The following is an 18159-nucleotide window of genomic DNA, read 5'->3' on the forward strand; positions in this document are numbered from 1 at the left end:
GCATACATATCATCAACAAGCCAAGGAGAGTTGGCCGTCACGAACCACAGCACGAGCACGGAAAGCAAAAGAGTGTCTCTAAGAGGAGAGTCCCGTTGCTTCTTGTGAGGGCTTCGCTTGGTTCAAACCAAAGCCGGCTGGGCAGAGCCATTGTTGCTACACGACCGTCGTCAACGGTGAGAGCGAGCATCCCTGAGACTAGCATGTTTGCCAGGACGACAACAAGACAGGCCAGGCTTTTGCGGCGAATCGTGACACGCCAAAATTGCCTGAGAGGCAGCAGCATCCAGACTCCAAATATTGCACATTCCGCTGCATTCTCTACCACCAGAAGCCAGAATGCAGTGCCGCGAAAGGTCCCGGGCACCTTCGCCAAAGCCCGCTTCTCCAAGATGGAAGTTCCCCAGCTGGCTTTCTGGAAGAGCATGGCACGCCCACCATTGGTAGTTGACACGGAACCGGACGAGTTCTTCAGAACCACGCATGTCTATGTTGACCTGGCCGTGGCCGACAAGGCCGGATGGCGCAGCACACTTAAAGACCCGCCTCATTCGTTATCATATGCCACTCTCCACTATGCAGCAGCAATGATCATGAATGGGCCAGTTGGGCCGGCTTACCAAATTGCCTTACATATTTACCACACTCTGGTAACCCTCAACTACCCGCCGTCCATCATTACTGTTATACGCTTGGCCTTCATGAGAAACAAGCTGGGACAGCCGCAATTCAGTCTAGCAGAGGAGAAATTCGCAGCCCTGTTGCGGCGAAAGGACGATCCTAATGCTTGTGCGATGCAAGGCATTATACTTGCATCGAAACTGACGCCCGAAACCGATAAGCAAGCATTGCAATGGTTCCGCACCGCAGCTTCTCTAGGTGGGGAGGAGCCAGGTGCTTGGGACTGGCAAGCAAGCTGCGCCATGGAGATGGGAAAGGTGTATCTGCGCATGAACAACACAAATAAGGCTAACGAAATCTGGAAATATTGCGCCGAGAGACTTGATGTGGCCGAGGGCGCTTGGTTGTATTCTACTCTGTTGGACCACTCGGACCCGAAGAAGTACTACTGGGTATGCAGAGCCGCTGTTTCTGGTATTCAAGATGCTGCACGGGAGATGGCACGACTTGAAGGCTCAAGGACAGAAATCGAAGGCGTGGGAGGCGCCGGAGCCTGGGATGCTAAGTCGGCTGGTGTATTGCAGAGAGAATGGGAAGCCATTGCCGGTGATCGAGCACTTGTGTGACGACGGAACTCATGTGATCCAAGTCTGACATAATTAAAATGTAGAACATGTACTCTATACTTGTATATAAGTCACCGTACAAAGGGATGTCAAAGATCTCATTCGCAGTTGGGCAATGGATGAAACCCCTCCTATAATTCACTCTGGCTCACTGTGCTTCAATAAAATATACGTGACTCCAAAAAACCCCGTCGCCTATCCTCCTAACATAATGGTCTCCCTTTCTCGGTTAAGTATTGCTCTGGTTGGCGATACCTTGACCTGCCATCATTCCACGCCAGCGTCAAAGGCGGAAGCAATGTTGATCTGGCACCGCTGAATTTCGGTATCCTTATACTTGGCGTAGCCTTTCGCAACAATTAGTGCCACCGTCGGATGCCCTTAAAAATTCGTCCTGAAATGCAAGCCACTTACATTGTAGGTCTCTTCCAACAACTCTCAAGAAGAGTTCGTACTCGACTTCATAATGTTTTCTGCCTACCGGTTTGCCTGTCTCCTCGTCGAAGCGTTGTCGTGGCCTAATCAAGCCTTGCTTGCGAAGGAAAGTGAAGTCTGTGATGATTCTTCCGATGACTTCCGCACCTAGCAATAATCAGTCATGAGGAAACAAGAAGAACAGTTCACTGTCTCATTCCCAATTACCGTGGTTCTTTGAATGATCTCTCTTATAGTATGATTCGGTGTCTGAGTCAGACACGAAGAGCAACTCTTCACACCGCAGTGGACCTTGAGTGGCAACAATTGTGTGAGTACAGGAGATGGCCTCAGATGTCCATACGGGCTCGGCAGGTTTGTTATTGGAGCGAGTTACGACTTCGGAACCCTGTCATATGTTACGAATATGTCTTATTCAGAGTCAGCTGGCAACTTACATGTTTCAGGACCCAATATATGGTATCCCTTACCCAATATCCACCGTCAGTCGAGCTCCGTTGCGGCTTTGTCAACCCAGCAATTTTGAATTCTTCCTTCTCGTCGTCCCAGGGCTCAGTGCGAAGAAGGCCGAAGCTAGAGCGAATAAAGCGAGCCGGCCCGAGGTCCTTGTTCAAAGATCGGAGAATCCCTCCAGAAGCAACTGCGGATACGCTGGTACTGGATTAGTAACTATTGTGGCCGACTTGAATACTGCCACTAACTCTCTATTCGGCACAAGTACATCAATCTTTGGATAACCGTACCGCCTGGAATATGCCCAAAGCTTGCGTTCAAGATATCTATTTAGAGAAATTGATCCTGCAAAGCCGCCGGTCAAGACGACTTTCTGGCAAACGATCAGTACGTTGTGTCTTAGGCGCGTTAGCAATCATCTTACATCGATTACTTTGTCCGCCCCTGCGAGGTTTCGATATCGTTCAATCTGTGCTTGAACAAGTTCCCACGTAGGCTGTAGGCAAGGTTTGAAAACCTTTTCCTTCATGTGGTGGCTAAGGGACAATAGTTCTTCAATCAACTTGAATGCCGGAAAATAATTTATGGAGCAAACAGACAGAAAAAAAGACTCACAAAGGTACCTCAATGTAATTTTTTCGAAAACCTTGGTTCATATTTTGTTCCAAGCCTACGCACTTGATTAACTTGTTGGATTCACTTTTATGGAAAATGTCGAAGTTTCTTTTGTGGATCAGCTCAAACTCAGTCATGGTGATTGTGTGAGCTATCTCGTCCAATGTCTCTCCTCGTCTGGTCAGGTAGTCTGCACCCTCGAGCCTGCTACGAATGTAGCGGAAGAAAAGCTCGTTCAGATAGCTCGATCCACAAAGATCACCTAGATGAGTCAGTCGCTTTCGTAATTGCCTACAAATGCTGGTCAAGACTCACCTTGAGGTGTAATCCCTTCCGCTTGAAGCCTCAAAGGAACTTTTTGGGAAACGGTATAGATACTGACATCTACCGTACCGCCGCCTGTGTGCAATGAGCTAGAAGCACAAAACGAGCCCCAAAATGGTTTGGATTACCTACCAGCATCAACAAGTACAAAGGTATCGCCCGCCTGAAAATGAATTAGTATTGCTTTATAATTGTGTGATTAGTCAGACCGTGTACTCACCGAAATACTTGTGTTGGTTTGTAAAACCCACGCTGCCGCTGCTTCGGGTTCAGACACAAGGAAGAGTCCGTTGATTGAATTCTGTTCTGTGGTCACCTGATCAAAGTCCGCATGCGTGAAGGCCAATGCAAGTGCAGTCTGCATTTCTCTGCATGCCTTCGGCGTCCAGATAGCTGGGATACATAGGACAACCTCAAAAGCACATTCTTTGTAGCTGTCCTGTGCAATCAACTCGCTCTTCACATGCCTCAGCAGACATGTCAGATAATCAGATATAGCGCAAATATGCGCGTTTGAGGCGTCGTGGTAGCCGATTTGTGACAGTAACGGCGCAAGATCACGTCGCACTTGATGCGTTCTGATGTCATCCTGAAGCATAAGTTTAAAGCGCTTCAATAGTGTTCCTCCATCTGACGAGCCCCGGGCTTGGTAGCCCCAACGTAGATGTCTTGCGATTTGATGATGGGGAGATCCTACTTCTGTGCGCCAGGTACTATCAGCACTCGAACTGCAATCGAAGTCGTCAATCATAGGTGAGTCGTCGATCGTAGACGAGTCGTCAGTTGTAGGGTAGATGATTTCTGAGGGAACTCCAACAGCCGCTGGGAAATCATAGAGGTGGTTTGGGTCGTCTGGCCAATTCGTAATGTAGTTGATGTCTGCTGCAGGTACATGCCTACTGTTTCTATTATGATCGAGGACTGCGTATGACACCTCACAAGTTGTGGTACCAAAATCGATGCTCATGATCACCCGACGGGACTGAGATTTACTGAGAGACTCCCCCCAAGCCAAACTACCAAAGCCATCAGATACCTTGGATGGCGTGGTCTCTGAGGCCAGAAAGTTACGGCGGCGGGATGGACCGCTGAATGACTTCTGTGCGGCCATAGGTCGGCTTTTTAAAACAATGCCTGGAGAATGATGAGCTCGGTATAAAATTTTCAAGACTAGTCTGAAAATATGGCAGCACAAACCTTGGTTTTGTACTACAGTGGTGTTGAACAACAAGTAATAATGAGATCAAACAATTCGTCACATACCAAGACAACATCACGAAGAAACATTCTAGGTTAGATATTCTTGGTTGCCTTAATGTTTCTGCATAGCAGGCATAGACGCAAACCGCAGGAAACTGTGCGAAGATTCAGCATCAAGGATAATGACTTGTGCACGGATCGCTATCACACTTGTGATGGAGCGTATAAAGATTGGTGGCTTCACAAGGCTTGTTGACCCATGGCTCTGAGCCGATTGGATTCAAATTGCTTTTCATTTATATTTCCATCTCTTGGCGACCAACAATTAGCTGCACATTTCCAGCCCTGTTGTTTTACAATCCCGGCAGTCCTACATAGAACGCATAATCATAAAACACTGGCACATCGTGTCAAGATTCATCATCAAGAGAAAATGACTTGTTCACGGATTGCTATCACATTTGTGAGGGTGCGTATGGGATTCGTGGCTTCACAAGACATGTTGACCCATGGGTCTGAATCGATTGGATTCGAATTGCTCCTCATTTCTATTTCCATTCCTTAGTGACCAACAATAAGCTACGTATTTCCAGCCATTTCGTTCTACAATCCCGGTGATACTACCAGCCTTATTATATTTGCAAGGGCCATTAATTGATAACCTCCGGGGTGAAGCTAGAAATAGAAATGCGGGTTCTAAATGATTACGGGACCTCAAATTTGAGCCAAAAGCTGCACATCGATTTATTTGTTTATGAATGGTTCTGGAGAATAAACCCCTTGGCCACAAGGCCTAGTATAGCTATCATTGTAGCCTTGTCTCCAAAAAAAATTGGGGGGGGGGGGGGGGGTTTTTTTCACAAAGTGGCAATGATTGATTCCAAGTTTAGAGTGCACATCAACACCTGTGACGGTGCGAGAAAAGCAAGCATAGCACAGGAGGACGTGATCACATTTGCTTTTTGTGATGATATCTATACACCCTGGCTTTATGTCTCATGTAGATACTCCCCGATTGGCTTTGCGTCCTACCGGAAACAAATTACCCCTCGTAGCGTGCAGGCAGCTCGCATGAAAATGTGACAACTTCCATCGATTCTGGAAGAAGATGAAAGGTAAACGACAAGAATTTATTTATTTCAGGTGCACTTAGCAATTTCCAGTGATAGCATCATTCGGAACTTTTGGAAGTCGCAGTTGTACTATCACCATGACAGCAAACAGCCGTAAGGCTGCAGAGTTAACAACGAAATCACAGGCGGTATGGTCTCGAGATTCTGTACCACAACTGCTTGCATGGTTGGATTTGTGTCGGGAAGAGGGCAAAACTGCTCACTTTTACACAACAATCATTCATCGCCTGCAAGATACATTGAACTTTTCCTTTACAGTAGTGCAAGTCAAGAACAAGCTCACTTACCTTGCGCGGAAGGAAGATTCAAAGCGCAAAATCTACAGGCCTTTGATTCACAAGTTTGGAAGCGACCATTTGTCGAAGTTGTCATCTAAAGATAGGATCCGACTTGAAGAGATCAAAGCAGCCCTGAGGCCAATCTTCAACAATACTCTGAGAAAATATATGGAAAATCAGTCGCTGCAAATCAAGGGGACGACGAGGCTATCGAACCAAAAATCTCAAATAGCGACAAGCAAGGTTGCACTTTCCACCAGCACGAATCAAAGTGAAGATTTCGTTACTATATCGGCGAATCTGTACGGCAAACGAAAACGTTCAGACACTGTTAGTTATTTTCCAGGCTAGTAATTCCTTAATAGTAATGAGGATTGCAGGTACATGTTCAAATGGACCACTCACCGAGATTCCCCAGGCGTTCATCCTCGTTCATAGAGATATCCGCAAAAGACTTAATCTCAGACGAAGAATATGATGTCGAGAAAGCCTCTGATACTTATCGCAATCAAAAGGCGCAAGCGGAACGTGTGACCGGCGCTGTCGTTGAACACCACACCAGAGATCGTGCGATTAGGGTTGCAAGTAGCCTCCCGAGCTTGACTTCTAGAGATTGTCAAGAGAAGCTACCAGATCCGGTCCTTGATCTCACGATATCACCGCAACTAGAGAAGAGGTTGGGAACAGATCAGATACACATATCAGCAATGTTCCAAATTCTCAAGGACGAGTCTTCGGCACTCCACCATCGCATCTGTATGCTCGAGAATGACAACGACGTGACAAAACAATGTCTACGCGCGCCAATCGACGTGGCTGCCATGCGATATGAGAGTAATCATCTGCATGAGAAGAATGCTGCTCTGGAAAATCATATCGAGAAACTGCGAGATCATGAAAAGAATACTCTCGGCATGAGAAGCTGCGAATTAAGCGCGAGGGTCAGAACATTGGAGTCAGATATCAACGATGTCTGCCTCAAGATTTGCTCGATTTTTGATGCAACAGAGTTATCACTTCCGGAAGAAAACGAGCAAATCTACAACGGCTTGTTTGAGCGAGCACTGAAACCGAGCAGCTGGAGTGAAATCACCAAATCATCAGCGCCTTCCCCACTCATGTCGGATGCTTTTCGTATTTTGAGTGCAATTCATGTCTGTGTAAGAATATTCGAGGATCGGGCTTTTGATTCACTGACGGCGGTGGAGCCTTTTTTGAATGGCTGGCGCCGGATGACGCTGTGTGACGGTACGTAGTTAGGATCACCACCGCGCGACTGTTGACTGATACCCTTATTCTCTCAGGTGGCTCGGATGCATTAAGAAAATTTGACTTGCTGGGTCTCAGCTCCAGTCTTAGGTCAAAAGCATTCGACCGCCAAGTAAAGGCCAAAGCCCAGGCGCTGTCCCATGAGATAGTCGCCACCATATCTGACTTGACTCATCAATGTGGCGACCATCAATTTCACCCTTTGCGCAATATTCAATCGACAGCGATCTGTCTCTCCGACTTTGAATCTTTATTCGGAAATGCGCTGAAACTCAAAGCAGAACTTATGCTTACTGGCCAGGAGTACACTGCATTCTTCGTGCCGTCTGGCACAAAATTCAATCCCGAAATGATGGAAAAGGCGGCCTACTCCATTGAGGAGCCTTGCTGGAAACGAAGATCGGGTTTCAGTGAGGATGATGAAAGGACTAATAAGCCACAAACCTTCACTGTCAATATTTGCCTGTTTCCCGCGATCTGCGCGTACACTTCTGAGCCAAAACGCGACAGACAAGCGATCAATTGGAAGACAGTCAGACCATTGGAGGATGCTTGGAAACGCTACTACAATATTGAGGATTTGAAGGCTATGGGTGCTAAGACGTTGTCGAAGGCAGTTGTACTTTTAAGATAGGTGGCTCTGGGATTGCCGGAGAAACAGTTCATGATTTCGAGTTTGTCCTGACCACGAAAAAAGAAAACGTCATTGGAGTGGACAGAGTTGATGACATTAAAATCCGCGATTTCTCGCAATTTATTTACAACATATACTTATGAGAACACAAAATGTGAAAGTGTACCATAGTGATTGCACTATCTCCGGGAATACACAACAGGGAAACAAGAAACATTGAATATAAAAACTGGAACCTATGCCCTCTACACCAGTAACAAGGAAATACTCCGCCTCGGTCTACCTGCGGCGGAGACCAAAACGAGTGCGAATGGCTCGCGTTTCTCTAGTAATGGTCTGCCAGCCTGAAGCCACTCTCCTCCGAGCCTTTGAAAGCTTTGCCTCAAAATGGACACGGCGCCCGTGTAAGAACGGCTTAGCCTCATGGATGGGCTTGAGATGTGTCTCGATTTGGTCAGGACTCGTTCCATCTCCAGAACCAGTCCCCATGACGTCCGAACCTACTTCGGCTTTGAAAGAACCGGCCGCTTCCTCCAAGACTTCGGAAGAGGTCGAGGCTGCGTCGGCATCATCAACATATGCGGAAGAAACGTACTCTGGCGGCACTACACCTGTGGCGAAAGATGGAGGACGATCATTCTCAAGGATTACCTCGTTTCGTCGGCACGTTGCCCCGTAAAGAGGCAGTGGCTCAACCCAAGGGTCTGCAACTGTCTTGGGTGGAGCGTAGCCGTTACGGCCATCCATGTGCTCGATCTCGGCATGTGAATAGACACGCATAGACCCACTCAGTTGCCGGTTTGTGGTGCCCGGAATGAGTTCTCCTATGCTGTTAACGTCTTGCATATATGTGATGTAGTCATCTACGCTACCCCAGCACCCCTCGAACAGGATGTCCTCGACGTCGATTGGAGTCAAGACATATCTATGCTTCGACCAAGCATAGGCGATGACCTGGGGCGTCAGATGCTCCTCTACGATCACCTGGGAAGTCATCTGGATTACGGATGATTCATCTCTCAGAGCCGGATGAATATCCGCCAAAACCGTGACAGTGGCCATTATTTCTCGACGATTCGTACTACGATGGCGTTCTTGTCGTTTCGGTTTCGATATGAATCGGCGCTATTAGGTTCGAAGCATATGGTCTTTAGAGTAGAAGGGTTTATCCTGGGCATGTACGTGGTCACTCATATTTGTATATTCACTGGAGCTTGGTCTTACATGTTTCACAATGGGCTTGTTGCCCTCGAAAAATGCAACAAAAACACCTTTGTTTTTGAAAGGTCACTTACGAACACGGCTTTTGCAGGTTTGCCCGGATTATTGTCACAGCTGTGTTTTCTTTATTGCAGGTCCTGACAAACCAGCGTAACAAGGACGCCTTGTATTAAGCTGTATATATGATAGTAGGCATAGCGGAGGAGGTTTTGGGAATGACAAAACTTCCACGAACGACTCTACTATTGCAGGGAGGTTGACCATTCGACAGAAGCAGAATGTCATTTGCCGGACCCAACGCAATTCGAGATGGTGTCCGGCCATCTAACGTACTATCCAAAGAAGATGACGGTCTTGTTCAATACGAGGTATTCGACTGTGGGCACGCCTATATTCCACAAGAGGGCATGCCTCAGGTGTTCATCGGTAACAAATACACAGGTTGTCGTGCCGAGTATTTTCCGAGACGAGGCCGCCAGCCTGCAAAGTTCCTATTTTACCATGGCTATGATCCGTCGGTCACAGCAGCTTGCGGCTGTCTCACCAAGAGCCAGCCCAAAACCATTACGTGCGATCTCCCGAGGGCGCTGGCAGAGCACGGAGTGGGGCTTGTCAGCCAAAAGAGGCTCGAGACGAAAATGGCCTCGATCGTCGTTATGAAGCTGTTCTTAGGTCTGTATGTGCCTGAATCACTACAAGGACCTTTCTTCGAAGAAGAAAATGAACGGCAGGCGAAGCAAGTTGAGCAAACTGAACGACCAACATGTGATATTGCATTGAATCCAGAGTCAGGAGCAGAAGAAGAGGTAGCCCGAGCTCAGGGTGACGGTGAATAATACACCCATTTAGTCATAGATTTGTTTGTTCAATTGTGCGACCACCTTGAGGAGGTATGTGAGTTGTTGGCTGTTGCTGCCGGGGAAGTTCGAGGTAGCCAACGTCAACTTGTTAGCCGTTACGCACAGGCCATAGCGTGGGGGCACGGGCCACTAAAATTTATCGAGCTTCAACTCAGCATCTTGGAAAGGGATCATGGCTTTCTTGTCGCGGAGCTCCATTGCCACGCAGCGAAACACACAATGCCTCCCAGGATACCAGCGCGCTTGACGGCGCAGTGCTGCCGGGCAGCTCTCGAGCCCTCCAAGTCGACTCCCCTCATTGGCGCTTTCGCCGCGCTTTCAGTCCAGACCCGCAGTGCTTCCATTCTCGCCGATCTCAGAGACAACGACGGAGCCTACCAGAAGCGCATTCGTGTTGGTCGTGGTCCGTCTGCGGGCAAGGGAAAGACGTCCGGAAGAGGTCACAAGGGTCAGAAGCAGCATGGAAAGGTGAACCCGTGGTTCCAGGGTGGTCAGACACCCCTTCTGTTCTCAAGAGGTAAACTGGGTTTTGAGAATCTGTACGTCTCCTCCACCGGACTCTTAGGCAGCGCCGTGCTTGTGCCAACGTGCCATACAGCTCTCGGCTGAAACCAGGCTGACCCAGACACTTCTTCTAGTCGCGCTCCCGTCATGTCGGAAGTGAACCTCGATAAGCTGCAGGAGTGGATAGACCAAGGCCGAATCGACCCTACGAAACAAATCACACCAAAGGAGATCATTCAGTCGAACCTCATTGGTACCATCAGGGATGGTGTCAAGATCCTCGCCCGTGGTGCAACCAACCTCAAGCAGCCCATTGACATCATGGTCTCGCGCGCCTCCTCGGCGGCCATCGATGCCATCGAGAAGGCAGGCGGCAAGGTTGTGACCAGATACTACACAAAGCAATCAATAAAGCGACTGGTGGAGGGCAAAAGTGTCAACACTGCTCTTCCTCTGCCCGTGGGGCCTGAACATGTTGGCCCGGTACTGGAGCAGGTCCGCCAGAAGGGCTTTTTCTACAGATTACCCGATCCCACAAGCCGTTGGGACATCGAGTACTACAGAGATCCGGCACACAGGGGTTATTTGAGCCACACCCTCAAGCCAGGCGAGTCGCCATCACTCTTCTTCAGGGTGCCTCCCACCAAGCTCGCCAAGTCGAAGAAGCAGAAGACGGCGAAGAAGGAGGATACCAAGCTTTGGGAGAAGTTGTAGAGTATACAGATTCCAGATATGTACAGAATACTTGTATTATGAGAATGCTATGCTAGCATGCACTGTATCAACTACCTTTCCGATAATACTACAAACTTGCGGTATTGACAACTTCTCAATGCGTGGCCATTAACATACAGACTTGCTGGAAGCTGTCACTGGATTTGTTTGCACACTTGATTCAGATGGAATGGCCGTGGACCTCAAGAGTCCGCCATATTATCGAATTCTCATCTCGAACCGTAGCACACAGGATAGATCCTATGTGCGATGACGCTTTGCACAATGAATCACAAGCACCCTGGCAAAGCTGAAACATGATGAGTTACCTACACAAGGGTTCCTGTACTCGTTCGCCCAGGTGCTATCGCTAATCAAGACGGCAAACAAGCTTTTCAGCAGGTCACGGTCACTGTAGTTCAACGTAGCTCTGCCCCAGTATTCGTGTAAGCTGCTACGAATGGATCCTGTCGACACTGGAGCTCACAGCCTTGGTACTCTATCTGCGAATGGGCTCAGTAGCCTCCTGCGATAGTTGGCTTTAGTGACTGTGATCTCTCTCGAGATTATGTTCGTACACCAAATAAATACCAAGCATCAATCTCACTCAGAAGTATATGATCGAATATGACATGCCGCATCTAACTATATATATCTATTCACCGCATTCTTCCCACCTTGAATCACTCGTATCCGACTCTATACTAGATAGTATATCTCCAAACCAACAGAACCATGCCCATATATACAGGCTACGGTCGTTATAGTCAATGATGACCACACGAGTTGTTGGGCAGATGCGAAATCTGTGGCCAGCCGACCCTCCGTGGTCTTGAGGAGATGTTTCCGCTACACAAGCGCCAAGAGGCGCAGATGCCTGATCTTGTCGGTGCGGCCGAGATCAGGCCTGGAAAGCTTATGAAGTACATCGGCACCAGCAAGCGACTGTGCTGGCTCTGTCGGTAGTTTCTGAACCAGGGCCGGGTGGATAGCACGACTGTCACATCTGAAGATGCAAGTGGCCGTTGGTATGTGGCAGATATTGCAGCCAAGAATATCCACAACCAGGACGCCTCGACGGACGAAAAAGCCGATGGTGGATCTCGTCAAGAATGCTTATTGTCGTGGTTATTGGGATCGAGAGAACCGACCACGAACTCCTGATGAACTCTCAAACCTTTCGCCAATTGGCCCCTCAAGCCTTAGTACCAGTTCTGGTGAATTTGAGATCGGAAGTCCAAAGACCAGACACCCAGAGGCCAGCATGCCAGGTATCAGACACGCACAAAGTCTTCCAAATAATCTAAATGGTCGGCACGAGGAGTACCTACGTGGTTGTTGCTGACTGTAATTGCTGGTCAACGTGGATCCTGTATTCACTATATAGTCGTATCGTTCTATTTTCATCTATTCCCTATCTAAGCATTCCCGCCAAGTGTCTTTGCAGCCTCGGTGTTAAGCCGGCTCCATCTATTGAGCAGACTAATGGCAAATGCCAATCCACTTGCCGCAATTGATATCGCCAGTGCAACCTTGATGCCAGCCATGTATGCCATCAGCACACCAGGAATCTGGTTTGCATCAAAGACGTTTCGCAACTCTGTCGCACCGGTAGCAACCACGACAGCTGGGTCGACACCCGGCGCCGTCATCGGCAGTTCCTGGACCAGCTTATTGACGAAAGCCGCCTGGGCAGCGGAGAGCATGGTTGTTCCGCCAAGGTTCATGAAGAACAAGACGATTGCCGTGATGGATGGTAAGTCAACAGGATCGGCATTGCCTTGGCCGATGACGATTGGCACCTGCCATGCCATGCCCCAGGCCACACCCCCGAGAATCTGATATCCGATCCATCGTCCGGTGCTGGTGTCAATGTCCAGCGTGTACAGCAGACCGGAAGCTACAGTTGCAAGAGCACTGCCGACGACTTCTAAAGGCGCTGCATGGCCAGTAGCAGTGATACACACGCCAGACAGGATTAAGCATATCGTGACTGGTATGATCAATGGTAAGCTATAGACGCCAGACATTGTCGGCGTGGCGCCATCGACGCTCTGGAAGTAGATTGGGAGACTGCCGATCAATAATGGTTAGCTTGTTATTCCAGTTTCGGGCAATGAGAACCACAACTGCGTAACTGAAACAGTCGGAACAGTAGAGAAACTAACGAATATTGAGATGAGCTAAGGGGGTCGAAACTTACTAGTAGATAGTGAGGAAGTAAGGGCCTGAGAAGAGGAAAGTGAAAGCACTGCTCACACTAACTGAGCGTTGCTTCATCAGTCGTGGGGGAATCATCGCCCTCTCGCCTTGATTGAACTCCCAACAGCAGAACGCGACGGCAATTGCGACGGACCCGACGAGTAAGCCGATCACGGTGCTAGATTTCCACGCCATGGACTGGCCTCCGTATTGTAAAGCCAGGGTATAGGAGATCAGTGCAGCCATGACCAGTGCAACGCCCACGAAGTCCATCTGGAGCATCTTCTCCCTCCAGGTGGCAACAATGGGCTTCGAAGCGCTGGGGGTGTGGAACAGGAAGAAGATGATGAGTGCAGAGACTCCACCGACAGGAAGATTGATGTAGAAACACCAACGCCACGAGACCTTGTCGGTAAATGCCCCGCCGATCAGAGGCCCAAGTACAGCGGCTGCTCCGTATGATATCCCGACGATCCCCGTGTAGCTTGCTCTTTTTGCTGGCTCCACGATCAACGCAATGATGGTGTAAACCCCTGTTCCAAGACCGGCAGCACCAACACCTGTAATGGCTCGACCGACAATCAAAGCCTCAGGGTTTGGAGCTACACCACACAGTAGACTCCCGAGTTCGAAGACGAAGACGGAGGTGAGGAATGTTGTTTTGAGGGGAAAGTACTTGTATGCTTTCCCCCATGAGGACTGAAAGCCACCATTTGTCATGAAGAAGGCAGATCCGTACCAAGATACTTTGTCGAGTCCGCCGAATTCGTCTGTGATTTTGGGAATGGCTGTCGCGACGATCGTCATGTCGAGGGAGGCGAGAAAAATGGCCAAGACAAGTGCCATAACGATGAACAAGAGCTTGGAGCCCTTTGGGTAATCATTTTCTTTTGCATTGTTGCCATCTTCGATGGAAGAAGACTCGTCGAGCTTTTCGTCATTCTTAGTGATCATGGTTGGAGGTTGAGGGGAAATCCTCGCTTCGAGAGGATTTTTCTGAGGACTTGGCTCAAGTATGTCTTGGCTATGATTATCCATCGCTCGAATACTTTGTCGTAAGACTCAATGATTGAAGGGCGTGCTGGAGATGAGTGCCTGGAGTATTGTGACTCTAGTTCTTGAGAAGGATGCTCAGTCCGACTTATATGTCCCACACGAGCCGAATAACAACCAGTAAGTTTGTCGTTTGGTGTGACCGTCTCGGTCGAGAGTCATAATAAAATTTGACTGGACCACATAACATATGAGACATACTTCATCATTGCTTCCCAATTATAATCTCAGTTTCATGTATTCTTCGAGTGCATGCTTGGTACGACATACAAATGCAGATAGATGTATACGGTTAGCGCCGCCTTGAGACCCACAATGAATCAGAATGGTTCACCTAATCCAACACAAAGGCCAACAGCAAACATTGGCGAGCTGAAAAGGGGACCGCCGCGCCCGCAACTAACATTTTCTTGCTTATTTTAATCAAACACATTGGAAAGGGACATGAAAAATCAAATTGCCGAGAGTAAACCAATCTCGAAATGCCTGACAACTTTCGGCCGAGTGCGGTGGTTTCCGGCCCACCTAGCGGACATAGTACACTGATATGGCGATACATTGCGCAGACAAATGAGCTTGGCTTGACCTGATCTTTCACATGGACTGTTTCAAATGACGAGCTCTGTTGGGAAAGGAAAATAAAGTATGATTCTTCCTTCAAGTCGAAAATAATGACTATATACATGAATTGGTTCTACCACACCTGCAGACTACCTACAGCTTGAGATAGTATCCCTCATTTAAGAGCAGCGCTTGACAGCAGTAGAGCCCACCGTAAGGGTAAGCGTGGTGCTAGCCCTGATATCTCTCGAGCTAGAGCCGACAGCAATGGTGTAGTCGCCGGATGCGACAGCCCAGGCCTGGGCCGCGGTGTCCCAGTAGCTCAGATCACGTCTGTGCAGGCTGAATGTGATGTCCACAGACTCGCCGGCAGCCATGCTGACCTTCTCGAAACCGCGCAGGATGCGAATGGGCTGCTCGGCCTCGTCGGGGAAGCTGATGTAAAGCTGAGCGACCTCAGCACCCGTCAGTTCTCCGCTGTTCGAGACGCTGGCAGTCACGTTGACGATCTCGTCCCACAGATCCTCCTCACCACCGAGAGTGAGAGTGCCGGAGGCATACTTGTAGGTCAGGGCGGTCTCGTTGGTGACGGTAGCAGTAACGTCGGCTCCGTAAGTGAAGTTGGTGTACGACAGACCGTAACCGAAGGGGAAACGGACGGTGACGTTCTCGGCGTCAAACCAGCGGTAGTCGAGGTAGACACCCTCGGTGTAGTCGCATTGCTCCTCCTCGCAGATATTGAACTCAGTTGGGTAGTCGCTCGCGTTCTTGGGGATGGTGTAGCCGAGCTTGGCGCTGGGGTTGACATCTCCGTAGAGGACGTCGGCGCTAGATCAAAATTATGTCAGTGTCACGGCCTTTCTCTTTTGGAATAGCGGAACCGGGGAATTGTGACCATGGGATACTTACATGGCATTGCCTGACTCTTGTCCCAACAGCCCACTGTAGAGCACAGCAGTGACGTTCTCGTGCTCGATCCAGGCATCGAGGATACGAGGGCCAACTGTGTTTACAACGACAATGGTGTTGTTGCAGGTGGCAGCGACGGTAGTGACCATGGTATCCTGCTCATCGTTGGACAGCTCACCACGGTCGGCACCCTCGCCGGAGTCCGCGTTGATGAAAACGAGGCACACGGCAGAGTTCTCAGCATAGTTCGAAAGAGAGGGCGACAGAGCAGTGCCGGAGCCGAGGTTGCCAAGGTTTGTACTGCCACCAGAGCTGGAACCGCCACCGGAACCCGCAGCATCAGAGCTGCTGTTTCCAGATGTAGTGCCGTTGGTGTCCGAGAAGCTTGTGCTGCTAGCGCCGCTGGGAGCGGTTCCGGTAGAGGTGCTGTTGTCGCTCATGCTAGGCATACCACCACCGCCGGAGCCACCGCCCATACCACCAGAGGAAGAATTGTCGTCAGTGTAGGTGTTGTTGAGGATCCACCAGATCATGGATCGGTCAGCGATGGCACGGGCACTAATTGCTTGGAATGGGGTAACCAGGTAAGAGAGTGAGGGCTGGCCAGAACCTCCAGGCCCGGCAAGATGGCCCTGGTAAGTGTCGGCTGGAGTTCCCTGAACGCTAAAAGCACGATTGGGACCGGCCATGACAGGGCCGGCATGTGCACCGAACAAGGAAATGGTCTTGGGCTTGTTCAGGGGCAAACCGCGGCCAGTATCATCTTGGGTGTTCTTGAGAAGCACGAGTGCTTCGCCGCCAACTTGACGGATGACATCAGCATGGTCACCACGAACGTCACGGTAGTTCACATAGGCAGTCTCTGAAGGCTGCTCCCCATCATCAAGACCGGCAAAGTAGTAACCAATGACGTTACGGACAGCCATATCATCCAATCTGGCCTGTGTAAAGCTGCCGTTGGAAATACCAGCCTCGAGGATCTCTTCAGACCAGAGCGAACTGGAACCGTAATCCAAACCACCATTAGCGGAACCATAAGACGTGGACTGAGCTCCCTGGTCAGGGAAAACCATACCAGGAAAACCAACAGCAGTCTTGAGGTACTCGTTGAGGAGCTCGGAGTTCTCGCAAGACAGTGTGTTGTTGACCTTGTTCATGGCACACATAGCAGCCATCACTGTATAGCAATTGTCAGCAGGATATTTTTCTGGCGCGAATTTTCACCGACTGCCATCTTGGACTTACAGCCTGACTTGACACCATCAGCAAAAGGCCAAAGGTAGACCTCCCGGGTGGTCTTGTCGTCAACGTTGCTCGAGTATCTGTTTGTGCTGGATCGGTTCGTCTCCTGCTCGTTAAAGAGGAAGTGCCTGCCAGCAGTAATAACACCGGCGCTGTTCATGCCAGTGACGGCTTGGCCCATCGCAACACCATTCAGGTAAGGGTCGGATGCAAACCCCTCGCTGTTTCGTCCTCCGTAAACCACACGTCCCATAGGGCTGGATACAGGTCCATCGATAAGGTTGGCGCCAGAATCGTAGAACTCCTGGCCGACGGCGGCGAAGTTCTCAAGGAAAAGAGTACGGTTCCACGTCATTGCCAGGGCGGCAGGAGTTGTGAAACCAGAGACGAAGAAGTTCATGTTGACACCCACGGCACCATCCTTAGTGACAAGAGGAGTCCATGTTGCGTTGTCATCTGTGATGGACTGTCCAGTAATAATGGAGATTTTCTGAGCATTGGTCAGACTCGAGACAAATGTCACAGCTTTCTCGTAAGCCTCAGCGGCGATGCCAAGGTCAACGGTGCCATCGGCCAGGAGGACTGGGGAAGAAGCAGAAGAAGTTGTGTTAGTAGAATTGCTGGCACACAGGCCGCTAGTAAAGAATGAAAGCGCCGAAGCGACACTGAGGGCTCGAGGTCCCTTCATTGTGAAAGAGTGAATGGAGCAGAGGTAAAGACTGGTTTGCAGAGACCAGTATGATTCAGCAGTCTGGACCCAACGTCCAGTTTATATCCAAATGGGTCTTATGAGACCTGATATCACATCGTCATCCAGCGGAGCCGCAATCTTTTCTTTTCACTCAGCCATATCCCTACAGATTCGATGGACTTCCCGTACGAATCCATATGGTATCATCCAGTCATGGCTGGATCTGAAGGACCCATAATCTGCAAGGTTGACATCGACAATGATCTACATGACTTGTTCACGGGCATGCTTGGGGGTGGCATTCTACGCTTTGCCGTATTGCCCATGTAATTCTGCAGTGACGAGCTCTTAACCATAGTGTTTCGAAACATGATGGGGACTTCTAGCGCTCCTTGGTGCCCGCAGCCACTACCGCTCGATGAAAGCTTGTGTCGGCATTCGCCGTTCACAGCCCGTGTCGAGATTGAGCTTGTCAAGATCACTGGTATGCGCTGCCGTTTAGAGTTGAATGGCATACGCGGCCACCCTATTGAGGCATAACGTTTCCACGTTTTCAGGGAGTAGAGGGCTACCTAGTCAGCGGGTCAGGGCCACAAGTGCCGTGAGTAGTGGAG

General features: G+C 49.5%; 8 protein-coding genes across 8 annotated transcripts; 4 read left to right on the forward strand and 4 right to left on the reverse strand.

Moving 5' to 3' along the window:
• The first annotated feature begins 13 nt into the window (after positions 1-13).
• BKA67DRAFT_550814 (uncharacterized protein) lies at positions 14-1345 on the forward strand. Its single transcript, XM_046101689.1, has one exon. The coding sequence runs from the start codon at positions 204-206 to the stop codon at positions 1245-1247; it is 1044 nt and encodes a 347-aa protein (XP_045965445.1). The 5' UTR covers positions 14-203; the 3' UTR covers positions 1248-1345.
• Positions 1346-4436, reverse strand: BKA67DRAFT_550817 (uncharacterized protein). The gene is made up of 11 exons (XM_046101690.1): positions 4272-4436; positions 3295-4208; positions 3207-3237; positions 3066-3149; positions 2751-3012; positions 2560-2671; positions 2384-2508; positions 2120-2333; positions 1890-2070; positions 1662-1829; positions 1346-1594 (listed from the first exon to the last, which is right to left on the reverse strand). Exons 2-11 carry the CDS (start codon positions 4183-4185, stop codon positions 1515-1517), a joined length of 2148 nt encoding a protein of 715 aa, XP_045965446.1. The 5' UTR covers positions 4186-4208; positions 4272-4436; the 3' UTR covers positions 1346-1514.
• A 711-nt stretch (positions 4437-5147) lies between these two features.
• On the forward strand, positions 5148-7762 carry BKA67DRAFT_550819 (uncharacterized protein). The gene is made up of 3 exons (XM_046101691.1): positions 5148-6015; positions 6066-6933; positions 6990-7762. The coding sequence occupies exons 1-3, from the start codon at positions 5485-5487 to the stop codon at positions 7586-7588; spliced, it is 1998 nt and encodes a 665-aa protein (XP_045965447.1). The 5' UTR covers positions 5148-5484; the 3' UTR covers positions 7589-7762.
• A 105-nt stretch (positions 7763-7867) lies between these two features.
• BKA67DRAFT_668260 (uncharacterized protein) lies at positions 7868-8720 on the reverse strand (the record flags this gene model as incomplete). The annotated part of the gene is made up of 1 exon (XM_046108635.1): positions 7868-8720. The coding sequence occupies exon 1, from the start codon at positions 8648-8650 to the stop codon at positions 7868-7870; it is 783 nt and encodes a 260-aa protein (XP_045965448.1). The 5' UTR covers positions 8651-8720.
• A 367-nt stretch (positions 8721-9087) lies between these two features.
• On the forward strand, positions 9088-9645 carry BKA67DRAFT_654438 (uncharacterized protein; the record flags this gene model as incomplete). The annotated part of the gene is made up of 1 exon (XM_046106560.1): positions 9088-9645. One exon carries the CDS (start codon positions 9088-9090, stop codon positions 9643-9645), a length of 558 nt encoding a protein of 185 aa, XP_045965449.1.
• A 243-nt stretch (positions 9646-9888) lies between these two features.
• BKA67DRAFT_654439 (ribosomal protein L18e/L15P) lies at positions 9889-10887 on the forward strand (the record flags this gene model as incomplete). Its single annotated transcript, XM_046106561.1, has 2 exons — positions 9889-10208; positions 10308-10887. The coding sequence occupies 2 exons, from the start codon at positions 9889-9891 to the stop codon at positions 10885-10887; spliced, it is 900 nt and encodes a 299-aa protein (XP_045965450.1).
• A 1418-nt stretch (positions 10888-12305) lies between these two features.
• Positions 12306-14043, reverse strand: BKA67DRAFT_654440 (major facilitator superfamily-domain-containing protein; the record flags this gene model as incomplete). Its single annotated transcript, XM_046106562.1, has 2 exons — positions 12306-12960; positions 13091-14043. The coding sequence occupies 2 exons, from the start codon at positions 14041-14043 to the stop codon at positions 12306-12308; spliced, it is 1608 nt and encodes a 535-aa protein (XP_045965451.1).
• An 839-nt stretch (positions 14044-14882) lies between these two features.
• Positions 14883-17542, reverse strand: BKA67DRAFT_511153 (glycoside hydrolase family 3 protein; the record flags this gene model as incomplete). The annotated part of the gene is made up of 3 exons (XM_046097384.1): positions 14883-15531; positions 15613-16789; positions 16858-17542. The coding sequence occupies 3 exons, from the start codon at positions 17540-17542 to the stop codon at positions 14883-14885; spliced, it is 2511 nt and encodes an 836-aa protein (XP_045965452.1).
• Positions 17543-18159: the final 617 nt, after the last annotated feature.

Source organism: Truncatella angustata (genome assembly GCF_020726525.1).
Source record: "Truncatella angustata strain MPI-SDFR-AT-0073 chromosome Unknown BKA67scaffold_1, whole genome shotgun sequence".
Lineage (NCBI taxonomy): Eukaryota > Fungi > Ascomycota > Sordariomycetes > Amphisphaeriales > Sporocadaceae > Truncatella > Truncatella angustata.

What these genes read in the sequence shown, in the direction of transcription:
- BKA67DRAFT_550814 (XM_046101689.1), top strand. Translation starts at nt 204, where the DNA reads ATGTTTGCCAGGACGACAACAAGACAGGCCAGGCTTTTGCGGCGAATC.
- BKA67DRAFT_550817 (XM_046101690.1), bottom strand. Translation starts at nt 4,185, where the DNA reads ATGGCCGCACAGAAGTCATTCAGCGGTCCATCCCGCCGCCGTAACTTT. An exon ending in CTTTGTACTTGTTGATGCTG is followed by an intron (nt 3,150 to 3,206) that starts GTAGGTAATCCA and finishes CATTGCACACAG; the next exon opens with GCGGCGGTACGGTAGATGTC. An exon ending in GTACTTGTGCCGAATAGAGA is followed by an intron (nt 2,334 to 2,383) that starts GTTAGTGGCAGT and finishes ATCCAGTACCAG; the next exon opens with CGTATCCGCAGTTGCTTCTG.
- BKA67DRAFT_550819 (XM_046101691.1), top strand. Translation starts at nt 5,485, where the DNA reads ATGACAGCAAACAGCCGTAAGGCTGCAGAGTTAACAACGAAATCACAG. An exon ending in AACGAAAACGTTCAGACACT is followed by an intron (nt 6,016 to 6,065) that starts GTTAGTTATTTT and finishes TGAGGATTGCAG; the next exon opens with GTACATGTTCAAATGGACCA. An exon ending in CCGGATGACGCTGTGTGACG is followed by an intron (nt 6,934 to 6,989) that starts GTACGTAGTTAG and finishes TTATTCTCTCAG; the next exon opens with GTGGCTCGGATGCATTAAGA.